The 19,190-nt window shown below is 34.0% G+C and overlaps 1 protein-coding gene across 1 annotated transcript in view; it reads right to left on the reverse strand.

The window, feature by feature from the left end:
* Positions 1 to 281: 281 nt before the first annotated feature.
* The window catches only part of LOC121412067 (SWI/SNF complex subunit SMARCC2-like), a 39,154-nt gene continuing 20,245 nt past the window's right edge, over positions 282 to 19,190 (reverse strand). The window contains 7 exon segments of the mRNA XM_041604978.1: positions 282 to 2,418; positions 5,110 to 5,232; positions 6,976 to 7,125; positions 8,508 to 8,907; positions 10,348 to 10,482; positions 12,307 to 12,437; positions 12,743 to 13,085. Coding sequence (XP_041460912.1) covers positions 2,324 to 2,418; positions 5,110 to 5,232; positions 6,976 to 7,125; positions 8,508 to 8,907; positions 10,348 to 10,482; positions 12,307 to 12,437; positions 12,743 to 13,085 — 1,377 coding nt within the window. The 3' untranslated portion in view covers positions 282 to 2,323.

Consider the following 19,190-nt stretch of genomic DNA (forward strand, 5'->3'; position numbering starts at 1 on the left):
TCATTTCACTATATCATATATTTAAAATACTAAAATTAATTAAAAATCATTTACTCCAGAGTTTAAAGCTCTCTTCATGTATCTATCACTCTCTATCCACTCATCATTTATGTACATTCATTTGTTATATTTATTGTCCATCCATAAATCAAGTCACCCAAATTTATTGATTTATCTATTCATCTATCCATCTATCCATCATTCCATCCTTCATCCATCCATCCATTCGTTTATTCATTCATCCATATATTAACCAAACAAATTATGATTAAAAAAAATAATTCCTTTGTTACAAAATGGCTTTATTCCTTGATGCTTACAGACACAATACAAGATATCAACAAAACAAATTACAAAAAAGTAATAAATAATAATAATAACTTATTGGCTTTTCTTTGAAGGACAATACAGGGCATTAAATGTAAACCAACCAACAAAAACTACTGAACACTAGACATAATCATGATTTCAGGAGATAGGACACTCTAATGTCTGAAGAAAGAAGAAATAAAATAAAGGTTGATTTGTATATTCCTATCCACCCCCCTTTTATGTTTAAGTATTGATTTCAGGAGACATCAAAACCATTCTCCCTTTCAAATTTGAATTACCACTTGGTCTCATCAAGGAGATTTCACCTTCTTGGTCACATTTACCAGTATATCTTTCAAACATAAAGAAATGAAACATAAAATGAATAAAGAAAAAAACCCTATGTAATAATCCTCCATAAGAATACAAGTTGCCATCAAATGTGTATCAATCAAATGAAAGTTTAACTGACAAGTATTCTCAAAATTTATACCATGATAACGATTTTGAGGACTATGCATCACTGACTGTTCTCTCTAACATGCACACAAATGTAGAAAGATCACTTATTACACTTTATGTAGAAATAGACAGACAGGGTAATGTTGTGTGCTGTATTTTATTGGATGTCTTTTAATGTGTCTTGAATGTTCATGATTGTGCACTATGTGTGAAGCTGAAAGTAAAACAAATGCAGTCCTGCAAACTTCTAAACAAGTCTTCAGTAATCCATGGTCCTAGAAACTTGATAATTTCCTACTTGATGCCAATATGAATCTTTAACTGCAGATGAGTTACTGAATATATCATCAAAATAATTGAAGCTGGGTTTCTATTTATTTATTTATTTTGGGGGGGGATGTGAAACACCCATTAGGTATTCTGTTTTCTGTGAAAATTGGGCCAACATATTTTCTTATGTTAAATCTCTACCTGAGGGCTTGCTATTGTTGGATAAAAGTTCAAGATTAGACTTGGGGAAGCAATTATGAATACAGTCAACTTTGTTCAAATTTCAAGGTAAGACTTATTAGATACCCTAATACATGAGAACTAATGGACAAAGAAAATGGGTCCCATTTCATGGCCATTATTGAAAAAAAAAACAGAACTGTATGAATAAGAGTTTTAAATGCTTGATGACTTTACAATTTGAATCAATATTTTCCTTTTGATGATTTATAAAATGGCACACTGCTTTTTACATGGTAGGTGGGCTATTAGTGTTTCTGAAAAGGACATTGATTTTATGACTAATTTCAGTCAAGTGCTCTTAATAGGTATAATTCAGGGTGAAAGACATCTTTGTGTCTGTAATGATTTTACGGCGATACTGTGAAAAATGCCTTGGGGTAAAGTAATTTGAAAAAGGGGGATTTATCTCTTTTACAATGCTAGAGTCTTAATGATCGTCAGGATCAAAAAGGAGCATTTATCCGTCTTTCAAATCTAGAGCTTTAATGTTCATGCGGATCATTAACTAAAAAAAAAATATGGCAAATCTCCTCAATCTCAAAGATAACAAAAGCACCAATGTCATTTCAAAAATATTCTTAATGTTATGATCATTTTACATTTATAACTTGTGCTTAGAGTAGAAAGAAACATATCGTACAGTTTTCTGTTTCAAGCAACATTTTTCCTTGATGATAAAGGAATATTCCAATCCCATTCCCCTACACTATCTTATAAAATGAACAAAAACGAGGCACTACAAGGATAGCTAAACATGTACAATATTTACATCAAAACAGGCCATGATAAATGACTTGCCTTTACAAAGACGTTTATAAATAAATTGCAATTATCTGCAAATTACACTGAACTGTTTTCTACAATTTCTTTACATCTCCTCCCGTTTAGGATATTTTATGGGCATTATTATTACATAAAGCTGAAGCAACATCATTCATCTATGATAAACAGTTGAGAATCAAGATAAATGGAGAAGATTGCCTTGACTTTCAGGGAATGGTTTGATGATACACGGTTGTCATGGTTACTGAGAGGGTTACGAGGAGGGTTTGGGTTCTGAACTGGTCTCCAATTGCTCTGGTTTCTTCCCGTCTCCCCCATCACTGCTTGGTGGTTTGACTTCACCCTCAGCTGTACAACAAAGAAAGCAGATATGCAATAGCATGAATAACTAAAGATTCATGAATATCAAATCAAGTGTATTCAAACAGGCTTAGAGTCACCTAGTCTAATACCATCTGGGCCCATCTAACAAAGAATTGCGATTGATCCGATCAATCGCAGCTATGGAAAGCCAGAAAAGTCAAATTGTAGATATGAATGTATATCCATAAATTCTTTGATTTCTTTACAATTTAGTGTGTTCTCCTTCGTTTACAATTGACATTTTGCAAACTTCCTGCAGAAAAAAACTGTGACACTGATGGATTTTCATGCAAGACGGGGCCCAGGTCTAAGATCAACATGATCTTACACCACTATAGATTTAACAACTTGGTCTTATCACCCCCTGAGCCATGTATCATTTTGATGAATGTTTGAAACAAGGAAAAAAATACATGGTGGCTCTGGGCAAATTCGCCCCCGAAATGCTCTAAAGAGCCCTGGAAAATAAAAAGAGAGCCCCCCAAAAATCTACATTTGTTGCAATGTTAAAGCTAATACCAAGTTGCAGATTAAGGCAGTAGGTTAGAATAATAGCCCCCAAAAGTAAAAAAAAAATTTTTTGACGGTTCGAAAGATATTCCCAGTATTCCCTAATTTCATAAATTTCTTATTAAAACTATTAAGATTGAATGATGCTAGACCAAGTGGGTATTAGACAAGTGCTATATAATGTCCTTCATTATTGCTATTATCATTAGACAAATTTGAAGATGGATGAAATAGTAATTAGACCAATTAGTAACAACTACAAAGAGAGTGGTTGTACATATAGGTGATATAATATTAGACTGGGTTAAAGAACTAAACTAGTCAAAGAAAAATACGATATACTAGTAAAATGTATTTTTTCATGAAAAATAAAATAATTTTATATGCTCTCTTATTCAATGTACATATCTTTTGAATGCTGGGTAGGCTTACTCATTTTTCTCACTAAAAAATAGATAATATATAAAACTAGGAGAGGGGAATTCCATTCAATTGACCTTTTTAAAATATCATTTAAAACAGGAAGCAGACAGGTTCGGCAAATAAGTTGCCAATTTGCACCAATTATCTCCTAATGAGCAGAGTGCACCCATATTTGCCACTACATTAGACTTGGAATTAATTCCCAAATTTTATGAACTGGAGTGCTTATTCCTCTCTTTCTAATGTTCATCCCATTATTTTAAGACTTTACTGATGTATATATTCATTTCATCCTAGTTTTGAAAAATTATGTTTTGTTGGGGGGGGGTCGTGCCCTCATTTCCTTATAATTTTTATTACCGCAGAAATTCATGACACATCACAGAGAGAAGACTGGGATTTATGTGTAAAATGTAAAATGCACTCCTTCATGCTGAGCATGGCTGTAGACAATAACACTAGAATGTCTGGCAAGCTCAGGAAAACTAAAATTTATTGAATGTAATATTTCATCACCTGACCTGAACATTTTATATAAACATCACTTTATTGTGGGGTTCACTGTTTTTTTTTAGCAAGATGTAAATCACCATTAAAGGGGTGGTCCAGGCTGAAAATATTTATATCTTAATACACAGAGTAGAATTCACTGAGCAAAACGCTGAAAATTTCATCAAAATCGGATAACAAATGATAAAGTTACTGAAGTTTAAAGTTTAGGCGAGCTGATAATGTCACATCTCCACTTTCCGTTTTCTTATGTTATTACATAAAATCATATTTTTTTCATTATTTCATACTTATGTGAATAATATGTCTCCCTTATAATGAAATAAGTTGCAGCAATAAATATCTAATGCACTAAATCAGTTGTCAATCCAATTTTTCTAGTTCTTAGAGGAAAAAATTTGAATAAACCTAATTTCATATAATAAAATACAAAAGAACACGTGGAGATGTGACATCATCAGCCCACCTAATGAATATTCATGACGACTGTTTTTACAAAATATTACTAAACTTTAAAATTCAATAACTTTGCTATTTGTTGTCCGATTTTGACGAAATTTTCGGCATTTTGCTCAGTGAATTCTACTCTATTTATTAAGCTGTAAACACTTTCAGCCTGGACCATCCCTTTAATTGGGAGTGAAGACCTTTTTTTTTTGGGGGGGGGGGGGCGGCGGCGGGGGGCTTCTACGAAAATCATAGATCCACTCCTGATCAACATGCATTTGTTTTTTTTTAATATAGTGATGTAGATCTTTGTTATTTGATATATACTATCGTCATCTCAAAACCATAACATGTCATTATACTTTTCTTATGTCCAGCTGACAGTGATACAAAGCATAGGTTTGCAACCAGTCACATGATTTAGATCCCCAATACAATGTCTTTTATTTAACTTTTTCAATTCATTCTGTGTCTGAAGTAGACTAGTCTGAAGACTACCTAATGATAGGAGATAGACATATAAACGGGTTTTCTTTGTAACATTACGACAGTATAATTTCGATTCAATTAAGAGTATATGAATAAAGATTGGAGAATATTACACGATTGTTCTCCTATATCTAATACAGATTTCTATAATTCTACTGCTCTAACTCTTATTTTCTTCATCAGTCAATTATCAATAACGATTTAAAAATATCAAACATATAACAAAATAAAAATAACCTTTTTTTTCATCACATAATAACTGATCCAATGAATGTTCATAACAACTATACAACTCACCTTCTGTGCTGGTGGGTGGGGCTTCCTTGCTATCTGTTTCCATTGCAGATATCTCACCAGATGGTGGGGTTGTTTCTTTACTCTCACTAGAGGGGGTACTTCCATCTGGTTTGCTGGGTACATCTGTGAAATTACAATTTACATTATATACAATCAAACTTTCATAAAATATTTTACAAGTAGAAAGTTTGCATGAGTCAAAACATTTTTCTTTTATAAATAATCATCTGTTCTTTAGTCAGACTTGTCAAACTTTATCCAATTTAAAGCTATTTCATCAGTCCTAGAAAGTCAAAATGCTTAACTATAAAATGGACAAGGGCCCCATTTACATGAATGCATAGATTACTGTGTATAATGAGTTGTAAAATAAGCCTCACTATCAATCGCTACACTTTATGTCACAGGACCCTGAAGAGACAAGAAAAGACCATAACAGTAACAAATGTATAATTTTCTTAATCAAAATGTCAAGTATGTCCTCTAACTAGTAAAGAAGAATATCCTACATGATCTCAGTGACACACTATGGGAGAGTAATCTGAGACATTACTCATTAGACTCCAGTATATAAATGTCAAACCATACAGGATATAGATGTTTGTTCAATATATTTAACTGCAACATCTGATGTTCTGCAATTAGAACTCTTCTTAGTTTTTGCTGGGAATCATGCAGAACAACATCCAGATAGTATCTTGAGACGCAGGACGATTACCCTTGAGGGTGGTATTTGAAGCATCGTTACAACTCTTTAATGAAATAGTTCCTCTAGGTGTGCTTTGGGCATTAAATAGCACAATATACACCGCCGAATGAGGTGCAGGAAATGGCAAAATGAGCAGGAGTATGTTTAGTGGTTACCAAGATTGACTCGTCGACTGATTGATTCATGCTTAGACAAAAACAGAAATCAGTGTCATGTTTATCTGATGTGAATAAACAAAAGTCGTGTATTTTTCTGCACTCTGTAAGGCTTACATGGAAAGGAATGCAGGAAACCATGTATTATACAAAGGCCAAATGTGATCAGGGAATATCTTTTTCTGGGGCAGAAATACTCAAAAATATATTTCACATTGATAACATAATGCCAATAAAGGAAATGCAAACTCCCAGTAAGTCATATCACATTCACCAATATTTTAAAGTCATGTTTGTTAAGACATCTGAAATTGAATTATAAATTGATGTCAGTCCAAGTTTAATATTTTTGTTCTTTACCTCTTGTGACTTACCTGATATTTTTGTAAGCTGAAATCAATTCTATAATGAATATATGATATGAGCAAATATGAATATCTATCAGGCTGAGACCACAGGGGGTCCCCAATATAGGCCAGTACAAACAGGGTTAAAGTGATTTTGTAATTTATAGGAATTGATTATGATTTCACGTGGCTGAACAATTAGTCTCTTTAGCAGTAACTAATCAGATATCTTATGACTATTCATAGATGTGCTTTAATGCCTAGAATCTAGGATTCCATAATTCATTATTGCTATTTCGGGGCCCCATCTTACAAAGAGTTGCGAGTGATTCAATCAATTGCAACTATGGAAAGCAAGCAAAGTCCACATAGAATAATACATGTATATCTAAAAACTTTTCTAGAATGAATTTATATCCATCAATTCATTGATATCTTGACAATTTTGTGTGTTATCATTTGTTTTAAAGGATATTTTGCAATTTCCTGTATAAAAATTATGACACTGATGGATTTCCATAGAGTTACGGTTGATTGGATCAATCGTAACTCTTTGTAAGATGGGCCCTGGTGTTGCATGGGTAAAACTAACAAGTCTTCTGATTTTTTAAAGGTAAATACACCCCCCCCCCACCAACAATTGCTTTAAACTCACCACTGGTATCCATTGCTTCTTCAGAATCCTTTACATCACTGCCACTGGTAGTCTCCATAGGTTTGTCACTTGACTCTGGGGGTGGGGCATCTTGGGAGGGTGGCACACCAGGGGCATCAGAAACAGGAGCCCCAGCTTCAACTGATGGAGCTGAAAATAGTAAGGAAAACATAACTTTTGTGAATATTTCTCAAAGAGAATCTACAAATTCTGTTACTGATCAATTGAAATTGAGCCCGTATTTGGACATCAAATTATAAAATACATTGTGGTTGTAAGTTTACATCTATGGTTTAACAAAGGAAGCTGCATTCTGAATATATTTTCCATGTAACATCTGGCTGCTTGTCTCAAGCTTACATGATTAATGATATTATAAACTTAGTGATGATGACAGTCCTGATGATAACCAGAGTTATCAGCTTGTTTTATTTAGTTACCATGCAGATGTACACAGACACAAATGACACTTCCTTAAATTTTAAAAGCAATTATTTCCCTTTAAACCCTTGTCCCTAACAGCAGTCAATACAATACTTCTCTATTCGATTGCATTAAGTTAAAACTACTTTTTAATATCCTGATGGTTATTACTAGAACATTTAGAAATATGTCTTGCCAAGCTTTAACAGACAGGGATGTTCATAGATAACACCATTCTGTCTTCTACTCTATCCCAAATGATCTCAAACCCGGAAGTCAGCTACTCCGGATTGGATAATCCACAGCAATCCCTATCGAGGGATAATCCCTCCATCCTTCCCCCTTGTCTCCCCCTTGATATCAATGAGGGGAATATGTAATCCGAGACAGGGTCATTGATCCACAATCTGGCAAAGGTTAAGAGGGAGGTCAAATCAAATGCCAATCTTCTGACGATCTCCTTCCTGGAGACAGTATGCTAGATATGCATGAAGCATACATTCCAATAAACTTTTAATGGGAATATTCAACATAGAGATTGTGACACCCCTTGATTAACACTTGATTCTGTACATTTGATGTGGATTAAATAGCCGAAGAATATTTCAATACTTGAATACTGCTCTATTTCTGATTAGCTTATACCTCAGTCACATTTGCTCTACGGCGGCCGCATGGCGAGTCGAAAACAGCCGTTTTATTCATTTTTATTCAAACCACCTATGTGTAGCTGCTACAAAACATGATAAAACCCCTGTTTTTGAATAGCTGTACGCCCACCGTAGAGCAAATGTGACCGCGCTATTAAATGAGTACCTTTGAGAGTCCCTGTACAATGAAAATGCAATCTCTCTTTTTTTTTAAATTTATGTCACTCAATTTCAATGTGGTCAAGGTTTAATGGGAAAAAGGGGGATCAAACAAACTGATGAAATCAGAAAATGCAATGGTCTCTGGAGTGACCATTGCATGATTCTCAGGTTAAAAGTCATCCAAATAAGTAAAATATCCCCCACTCTGGAATCATGAGCCTCCTTTATAGAGATATAGTATGGTTCTTAATGCAAAAAATAGCACAATGTATTATTCTTGATAAAAAGCAGCTATACCTAGTTGGGGAGGTTGATTGGAGTTGCCTTGTTCTTGACCAGTAGCGGGCACTGCTTCCCCCGATGCATCCTGGGACTGCCCAGTTGGCATGCTACCAGATCCTGCTGGTTGCTGTGTTTGTGGTTGCACAGATGGTTGGACACCGGGTTGCTGACTAGGTTGTTGTGGTGGCACAGCTCCTGCTGACGTTACCGATGTTGCCGTTGACGTGGTCACCTGTGTCATGCTACTAGGTTGCGGTGCTGCCGAGGATGGCTGTTGAGTAAAGCCTGATGACTGTGCCTGGGACATGGCTGCCATAGCCTGGGCGTGCTGGCGTGCCCTCATCTCGGCTACTCTAAGCTGCTCCTGATGGAACTGCTGACGATCGGCCAGAAGTTGCTGTCTCTGATACTCCAACTTTATGACAAGAAAATAAATCAAATGAATAAGGTTTAATCTTGAAGTTCATAATGCCATGTATAAAGGTAATGAGGATTAGTTTACTTTTTCCATACCATCTTGCAATGATCTTAGCTAGTACTTCAAAGTATCTTATTATCCTATTATACTTCCAAATATATCTCTATTAATCTTACTACAAATACTTTTTGAATGCTTGCTATAATCGAAAACAGTCCTTTTCAACTAAGAGTGCATATTGATTTTTCATAAAATTACAACATTTGAAATAATATCTTTATTTCAATTTCATACATTTTAAATGATAAATTAGAAAACTAGGTCATTTATGTCATGAAGGTGATGAAAATGTAGAAGGGCGTGGAAAGGGGCAGCAGTGTTTGACACAAAGGCTATGGAAGAGCAATCACACACAGTTATATGCATGAACTCTCCTTCAAGAGAAAATGAATGACAAACTCCAGTTTGATAATGGACAGCTTTGATTTGTGAACCGTGAAGTGGAAATAGAAGGCTCGCTAATCTAAAGCTGGTCACATGATCTATGGAAGATGCCAGGTGATGATAAAACCAAGAAAGTCTAATGCTTGATAAACCCCAGCATTCAGATAAGATCATTTCTAGTTTTCCCTCAAAGTCTCAGACCTCTTTCTTTGTTCTATATTCAGTTGGATAAGCAATGAACCCTTTTATCCAGGTACGTTTGAATACCAACTATCATTCCTTTTTGGTGATAAGAATATTCACATTGGAGAACAAAAATTGAGAAAATGGAGAGTCAACTATCATTATGAAATGATTTTTTCAAACACCCACACACATTCTAATACAACAGAACACTACATCACTAATGAACTGTTGAACCTTTATGTTATGTCTACTACATACAGACAAAAAAGATACAAATGAAAACTAGAGTGAAAATGAAACAAATAAAAACCATGATAGAAAGAGAAATATAGTTACAGACAGCTATAGGGAGGGGGGGGGGAAGGAGAAAGAAAAAAGAGAGAAGTATAGAACAAGAATATCTTGATTAACAAATTACCACAAGAAATCAAAATATGCCCTACTTTGAATATATTTAAAAGAAAACTAAAGAAATACCTAGTCGAAAATGAATCTTAGAATAAACTTAGCAAAATATTGCCGGGGGGGGGGGGGGGTTTCCTGATGTCTGGTTGTTTTTTGTTATTTCATTTACACTTAAATTTCTGAATTCTATGTGTGTCTATTTCTTTTTTCTATTGTTTTGTGTTATATTTTGTAGATATTTAAGAAACCTTTTATGTAAATTTTATTACCTTTGGGAATAACCCTGATAGGCCTTTTAAAAAAAAAAGATCACAAGAATAAAATAATTTCACAACAAGGAAAACAAAGATGAAACTGATGATAAAATAATAATCATTATGGGAGTACTGTGGTGCTACTCACAGCTTCTCTCTCCCTGTCCATGATTGTCTCCAGCTCCTCAAAATGACGGAGCTTGATCTCCAGCTTCTTCATCTGTGTCTCCACCAGGAGGGCTACTAAGCTCTTGATCTTTCTCTCTTCCATTGCAGCAAGGTGCTATAGAGATAAAAAATAAACAGAAAATCAAAGCATTAGCTTCTAATTTGATTTTCTTTACTATTTTAATGTAAACAAAGCAGTAAAATTTAAAGAAGTATGGTGCAGAATGGCTCCGAAGAACAATTTATCCAAAAACTGTGTAATAAGGATTGTCCAATCTACAAATGAGAAACCCAAAGAAACTTATCAACATACTATTACAAATCTGTGTCTAAGTAGATAGGTTAAATTAATTTGACATTAATAGTTCTATGGGTTTCACTCATCCTATCTTACATCTTTGTATCTTTTTATCCTATAAATCAAACAAATGCAGGTCTACCATAGTTAAAGCTAATTTCAATCGATCGTAACTCTTTACCAGAAAATGCATTGGATACACTTGTATTAAAATAAATGTATTAGGGTGAAATCAAAGACAATGTGTTTATTTTCTAGTGATCTTACTGATAGAGTCGCTTCTGTAACCCCTTTCTTTCAATTCAATACCTGTCACAAAAGCAAGTGAACCCCATATCACCTCTTAGGCATTGGATCATGTAGAACATAGAAAGGGGGAGGGAGTCATGAAGAGAATATGTGTTATAAAAACCTTATTGTTATAATTATCAAATCTTATTCTAGCGTTAACAATATTGTCTGCTTAAATCAATATTTGACTCAGATTCTTTCAAACAGCAAAAGATGAGAACGTGAGAATATGTAAAAAAATAAAGTTTTGTACGACATTTCTACTGTTCTCTCAAGCATTTTCTTAGTCTATAAATGATGAACTGAGCACAATAAAACCGGCCTTCCCTTTTCACCTATACATAACCTTTAACATGAATGGTTATTACTAATCAGGGAAATTTCAAATCATACAGTTAACAATAGTGGCAAATATGTCTAATAAAACAGATTCTTAAAGATAAAATGCTGTCTTTATGCAAGAAAGGCATTAATGCCATGTATAACAATATATACATTAAGGACCTTCTTTCAATATGTCAAAAAACTGCTACATGTACCTGTAGCATTTTCTTTTATCAACTGATGAAGTGGAACTGAATTCACTGGACCTTGTATGCCCTTCAGTGTTACAAGTGGCAGGTATGTATAATTGGTTTTATTATAGTCTTTATTTGCTTAAGGATTGACTATGTACATCAACTTTGTGTTCCACTTGGTAGTTTGCAAGCACAGGTGCATCACATTCTATTAATTCCTCAACAGAAACTAAAAAAAAATTTACCATCTATAAAAGAACGTCCATGATTTTTACCTGTGGAAATTGAAGTGTCAATTGTCCTGAATTGATTTCTATCTTTCTCTTTCACACCCTGACCTTTCCCCCACTCAGTTTGGAATATGTATATCTCATTTTTTGCTTTATATTGACATCATCTGCAACAGTTAATAGTGCAGATGCAAGATGTACAGAGTCTATCATCTCCTCTCAGGGAATAAAATTAGACAGGGGCTGGGGACAACTTAGCCCCCCAAAAGTCCCAAAGAGCCCTAGAAACTAAAAAAAAAAGAACCATGGGAATCTCCATTCATTGAAATGTTAAAGCTTATCCAATGTTGGAGATTTAGGCAGTAAGTTGCGAAAAGTTGCCCCTAAAATGAAAAAAAAAAAATTAATGTTGGCTTGATCAATTAATTCCTGAAAAATAAACTTCAAATGATCTCTCTATCTCATTATGCTGTATTCTAATCCCATTTTGACTGTAACGGCTGATGGAATAAACATGTCAAGGTTGCCATGAGTTTGGATAGTCAATAACTTCTTCTCTCCCACCCCCACTCTTTCTTTACCTCTTCTCTCTATTTTCTTACTTTTGCTTTGACTGCAGCAGCCGCCAGTGCAGAAGCAGCAGCAGTTGCAAGGTTTCCAGTGTCTATGGTCTCTTCAAACTTTTTCACTTTGTCTGGTTTCTCTTTGGCCTCCTCTTCCTTTGCCTCTTCTCCTGTAACAAGGAAATGAAATGGACCATATCAGAACACTTAACATTCACGCTACCAGTATTGTTTCATTAAGTTCTTATCAATGACAAGTTACAAGCTGCTTAACTTCTGAATTCTTTATTTGATAGGATGCGAGCATATTTTTATTAAAATATGTAATTGCTATAAATGACAAATTGAATTGAACAAGTTTGTCTTCCTTTAAATGGTAATAAAATTATTTGATGTCCTTAACTTTTCCAGTTGTAATACAGTAGTACCTGATCAATTATTATTACCAAAATTTAATACATGTAGCAGCAATTACCTTCTTTCTTTTCACCAGCATCTCCACCTGCATCCATCTTCTCTACTGCTCCTTCTCCGCTCTCTCCATCCTTCTTCTCTCCCTCCTCTCCATCAGTCATTCCTTCCGTCTCTCCGGATTCCTTCTTGATCTCTATGGCTGGTGGTGTCAGTTCCTTCGGTGGTTGGGAAGGTTGCTGCTCTTGAAGCTGTGTTGGGGCGGGTGGTGCCGTGGTGCCATCGCTGGTGTCCATCGGCTGTGCTTGGTCTTCGCCTTCTTTTGCAGCGCCCTCTGTTGACGATGGAGTCTCATCCTGGGAAGGCGGCTTGGCCGGGGATTTGTTCTCTTCTTTCACGATAGGCACCTAAAGCAATGATTCAGAAGTCAAGTGTCTTTATAATTTAATAGAACAATTTTACATCTCACATGAATGGAAATTAATGCATTGGAATCATATTAGGATGCAGTTTTAAAAGGACACACTTTCATTGATAACAAAGATATACTTACATGGATCCATGTACTTGTGGAGTAATACAATGTACAATTTTCAATATTTAGCCCCCCCCCCAGGGTATTAAATACTGAAAATCTGACAGTTGACATTTGAATATGAATCTAGTTATAAACATAATTAAATCATATCAGTATAGGTGTTCATGGCATAGGTGCTCCAAGGAAGGTTCAATTTGTTTTCATGTCATTCAGTGTTCATTCACTCTTCCTGGACATTTAAAATGCAAGTAGCCGGGAAAACATCTCAAGCAAGAAAATGAAAGGAAATAAGACAGCATAGAATGCTGTACTTGAAACACCCTTCCTGGCTTTATTAGTATCCTGAAAATGTATAAAATAGATTGTATACATAGATAAGCAACATACAGTATGTCTGCTAAACACAAGCTACATGACATACCCTAACTAAGCTACAATTCGACTTCTATTCACTCTTCAATCTCTTGTCCCTTTCACTCTCTCTTCCAATGAAATAATTTACTTTGTTCTGATAAAATTGCAAGATACCCAATACCTGGAGTACATATAGTTATCAATAAAGATTCATAATTTACTAAAAAAAGAACCATTTAGAGCAGGGACGTCCCTCTCACGTCCCTGTTAGAGGAAATAACTTAAGGGGAGGGGCAGACTCTTGAGAAGTTCCAAGTTCCTTTACTAGTGTGTGAGAAGAAGAAAATATGGGAAAAAAGTGATAAAATGTTTGAGGGTACATACATAAACATGTCTATGATTTCACGTATATGAATATGAGTAAAAGCAACTATAATCTGCATCATTCTCTGAAAAAAATACACATGTTTCAAAAGAAAAAAAAGCTGCCCCACAATGCGTACTCCTTTACAACACTTTACTCCATGATAAAGGAAAACAAAATAATTACCTATGCTTTGAATTACTAGGTTCTAACAGATCGAGAGGGACTGTAATGGTGACATTAATTGCTCTTTGAGTTCTGACCATATGGTCTACCAATATGGCTTCTATACACAATTTCAATTTGCAAATAAAATCTGCTTTCATACAATAAGCAAATATTTAGTTGAGTCCAATTACATATAATTACTAGGGATCATTATATTAATTTCAAAACCACTTACCTTTGTGCTTAAACTTTATGCATATTATTTCTTAAATTGACTTAATGATGTAAACGTACAATGTAGGAAGTATTCAATATTGACTGAATGGATAATTACTACAGGTCATGAACACTGCATATTAAGTTAGACCATGTCATCAATTACATGGACGCCAACCCATACACATTAGGCTATTCATCTACAATACATGTAAGAGGGAAAAATATAAATATATTGTTATATAAAACAAATCTGTTTCCTTCTGTGTAAACTAAACCTAAAATAAGTTTGCAAATATCTATATAATCTGCTTTTTGGAAATATATTTCTATAGGAAAAATTCACTCTAATGCCAGGTTGATTTTCATAAAAACAGCAGAATGAAAAAAATACATATCATTAAATCACAGTTTTCAAAGTTTGATTTTGATAAGTCACATGTATGCGAGCAGTTTGAAGAAATGCTTTCTGGGGTGTATTTTCTGGAAATATTCAGAATGTTCATTCTACACACACACTTTGCTTGACAGTGTATATTACTGAGATTGATTCAACCCAATTTTCATTTGCATATCAATTGATATCACATTCATTGCACAACATTTGATCTACTGAATAAAATCTAATGTATGGATGATAGAAGTGCAAATATGAAATAAAATTTGCTTTTAGTCAGAATCTATTAATAAATAAAGCGATATCAATCAATAAATTGAACTATCGAAGCATAAATGCATATTCAATGTTATACAGTGCACAGACAGTTGTTAATATCATATACCCTGAAATCTATTTCCTTCACCCTCCCTCCAGAAATAAAATAATGCATGAAATATTTCTAAATAATAGGATAAGTCGTAACAATCATTCTTGATTGATGACCTAATTTTCTCCAACTAATAATAAGGTCACATCTTTCTTCTTTTGAAAAGCTAATAAGCCATTCACTTTAAGTGGATATATTACAAATTTAATGTGATTAAATTTTATTTTACAATTAAGTGATTATGTGATTTTGATAGAGTAGTTAATAAATATTATCTCTCATGTTTATTATTCTAGAACCATTATAATTTTGTGCATGTGATAGAACCCAAGCAAATTTGTAATCAATGGAAATAATAACAAGCAGTTCTTAGCATTGATGGTGAGTGATTAAAGAAATAATGGGGGAAACGCAAATAGTTGATAACTCGTTACAAAATTCTATTCATGCATTGATCTACATGTAGATAATAGAAAACATATTCAATAAAAAATTGTCTCTACAATACGTGTACTTGAATTGCTTTTGTATGGTGGCTATAGATAATTCTGACTTAACTAGGCTTCATGAATTAAGAAGATATACAAAATACATGTACAGGTAATATAAACAACTTGTCCTAAATTTTCACCTATGTGCAAAACAGAGCTCTCTGCATACAAATTGTACCCTCTTAAACAGCAATAACCAAGAATGGTTAAAACAAATTTTGTTAGCTTAGAAGAAAAAGGTAGTTTTGTAATTAACTTCCATCCTCATCATCAACATCATCATCATCACTATTAGTAGCAGTATCAGTATTATTGTTATAATTAATGAAATTGCTATCAATATGATTTTTTAATATAATTATTTTTTCATTGTAAGTACAAATCTGTTGTTTAAATATTTGCGGAATTTAATTTCTACAAATAAAAAAATTATTCAAGATAGTTAACTTGATACTTAAAATCAATCCAAGGTCAATACTCTAAATTCTGCTTTAAATCATGCACAATGTACATGTGCTTTCTTTTGAAATCACAGAAAGCAAAAATATTACAATTTTCACAACATGTTTGTGTTTACTGGAACCAGATATTAGTGGTAATTTCTGAACAAATCTTTTAACAAAATACTCAGATCATGAATCAAACATCTGTAATTGAAAATAAGGCCAGCATTTAATTCAAACAACTGACTTGGGTATGTAGCTATATACATGTACATGCAAGTATCTCTCGAGAAACTACAGGTACATGTAAATATGGTTTCTTGTGAGAAAGTAGAAAAATGAGCTGATGTAACATGCTTGAAAGTTTTTTTTTTTCAAGTGCATGTCATTCATTGCTCATCAGCAGTCAATTACCCTATTCTATGAATCTATTCCGTGTCCTTGTCATATCTCATTACCAAATATGACGCAGTCATCAATCGAGTGAAATGGAACAAATCCAAGACAATAGAACACCTGTCCAAGTAAGAACAGGAAAAGGCTGGCATGGAACTTATTTTTACCAAGAATGTCATATCAGAAAGGAAAAGAGTGTTGTGAACAGCTTCCAATCTTGGGAGTCAAGTGCTATCAAGATAACCTCAATCCAAATAATGAGTTCACATAAAAACAAATAATGTTCTTGCTGTGGGTACGTTGTATTGACAATGCCCCCCCCCCCACCACAAAAAAAGGAAAAAAATAAATAAAGACGAGATGAGACACAGAAATATCAAGGAAAGCAGGAAACAAAACACATTTTGGTAAAACTATAAGTTTTCTCCACTTCCTGAATTACTATAAGATTATTTTTGTTCATTCAATGATCAGATTGAAAATACATGATATCCAGGGCGCGACAAACCCGCTTGCCCGGGGCAAGTGAAAATGACGTGCGGGCAAGCACCTCTCAAAGTCAATTGCCCGATCGGGCAAGTGGTTGTTGCGTCTTTTTTTTTCTATACCGTACCTCGTTTTTCCATAAATCATCCAAAATCCAAACTCAAAATCATGAATCAGCCTTAAAAAATAGCGAGTAGTGCAGTTTCAAATTCCGAAATTGCGTTATTTTTTCTGTACCACATATTTCCATACATGGTACCAGGTATGAAAAAAATCAACGCAATGGCCGGGAAACAGTTGAATGTAGCATAGAGTCCATTATGACTACCACCATGTGCAATTTCTAATGCACATTTTCCCCCTTCCGATATCACAATTCTGTGATAAAATAATAAGAATTACACAGGAAATAAATCACAGAGTCTAGTAACCTCGCATTGGTGAGTTGTCATGTCATTCGGCTTTGCTTTTCAAAACGGCCTATTAACATCCAAAATAACTTGCCGTATTTGTTAATTATAACTTAAAATTCATTTGTCTCCCTTTTTGAGGGGATGAGGTAAATATCAGACAATAAATCATCAAACAAAGCTCCATCTATTTTACAAGGCCGGCGGGAGACTCACACACGTGTGCATACTAGCTAGCCAGTCTGAGCTCTGTCTCTCTGCCAGAGCTCTGGGGGACAATTCGCTCAGTAAAGGCCTCAATGATGGTGATTTTCTGTTTCAGACAGAGTTTACATTTCGGGTATATTATTCAAAACTTCCAATAAAGTTTGATGATTTCTTCATTGTCATGTATATTTAAGTTATTAATGAATACATTCTCACCAAATTTAGACTCCCCCATAAAGAAATGCAATTTTCGTAGAAGTCTGCGTTTTCAAAGAACTTCAGGAAAAGTTAGGGTATGTGGGCCTTCATTACATGGCCGAGTACAGGTTATTGTACTGGAATAGGCGAAGTAGAAATTAGATATTGAATTCATTTATATCAAAGTTCAACTCACAGTCACACCCACACAAACACCCACACACACACACACACACACCCAAGATTCTAAGTATAGTGAAAAAAAATACTTAAAAATCATACAATATTAAACAATGTTACTAATCATTAATAAGTGAACAGGTATTCCTCAAAATAGAAAAAAAAGTAGCATGTGAAAACATGTAGATAAAATTATTGACCGAGTGGAACATCATAAAATGATGAAGAAAAGACTTGATGGTTTCCAAATAATTTTTTTTTCAATCAAGGAAATATGGAAAATAAATGACCATGAAATCCATGAAATGACATTTCATGGATTTAAAGATGCAAAATGTGAAATTTTAGCCACTCCACTTTTGATGATAGAATAATTTTTTCGAGTCAATAAAGAGCTGAACATTTTTCACTGGCTTTCTTTATAGTTTCCAACTACGGTAAATGAAAGCAATTCGAAGGAAATATGTTACGCAGGTAGCCATTTCATGGATTTAAAGATGCAAAATATGAAATTTTAGCAACTTTTGTTGAAGGGTTTTTAAAACCTTAAATAGCCATAAAATATTGATTTTTTTTCTCCAAAATAAACGTAAAGACTCAGGCCTACGTTGCTGAAAATATCCTTATCAATGTGTGTTCTTTTATACTGGACATGATTCTCAATTGTTATTTAGTATACCTTAAAAATAAGAGAAGTGCCGTCATAATGAAAAAATTATTTAAAAAATTGGGCAAGCAGTTTTTTCTATCGGGCAAGCAAATTTTTTCATCACTTGCCCAACAGGGCAAGTGACGAAAAAATTTTTTGTAGAGGCCTGTGATATCGCTAATTGAAGCTAAATATTCCTACTTTGTAAACCCATTTCTTTTTATATTTTCAAAGAGGACACAATATTGCATACTTTTTGTTTTGCTAAAACCTTTTACAAGTCATAAAAGAGGAAAACTGATATCATGAGCAAAACAAAAATTGGATGGATTTTCTTTTTTTGCCTAACTATACAAAAGTCCCATTTATGTTTAAATGCAAACAGTATGCAGTTCCAGTATGATTCCCTTAGACCAGAAAGGTGTGTTAATAAGTTACTTACATGTAGGTACTATAGAAGAAATTTGTGTTACTTTAACTTAAGTTCTTTTTCAAATGAGTCTGATGGCTACTCTGTTTTTAAAGATAAATCAATGCAGAATTCTTCACAAGTATCATAATATTCTCTTTTTATATATACTTTTAGTAGGAAATAACTACATGTACAGAAGCAATATTAAGTCTGAGTAGAATAATTCCTAGTAA

The sequence above is a fragment of the Lytechinus variegatus genome, chromosome 3 (genome assembly GCF_018143015.1).
Source record: "Lytechinus variegatus isolate NC3 chromosome 3, Lvar_3.0, whole genome shotgun sequence".
NCBI classification, from domain to species: domain Eukaryota; kingdom Metazoa; phylum Echinodermata; class Echinoidea; order Temnopleuroida; family Toxopneustidae; genus Lytechinus; species Lytechinus variegatus.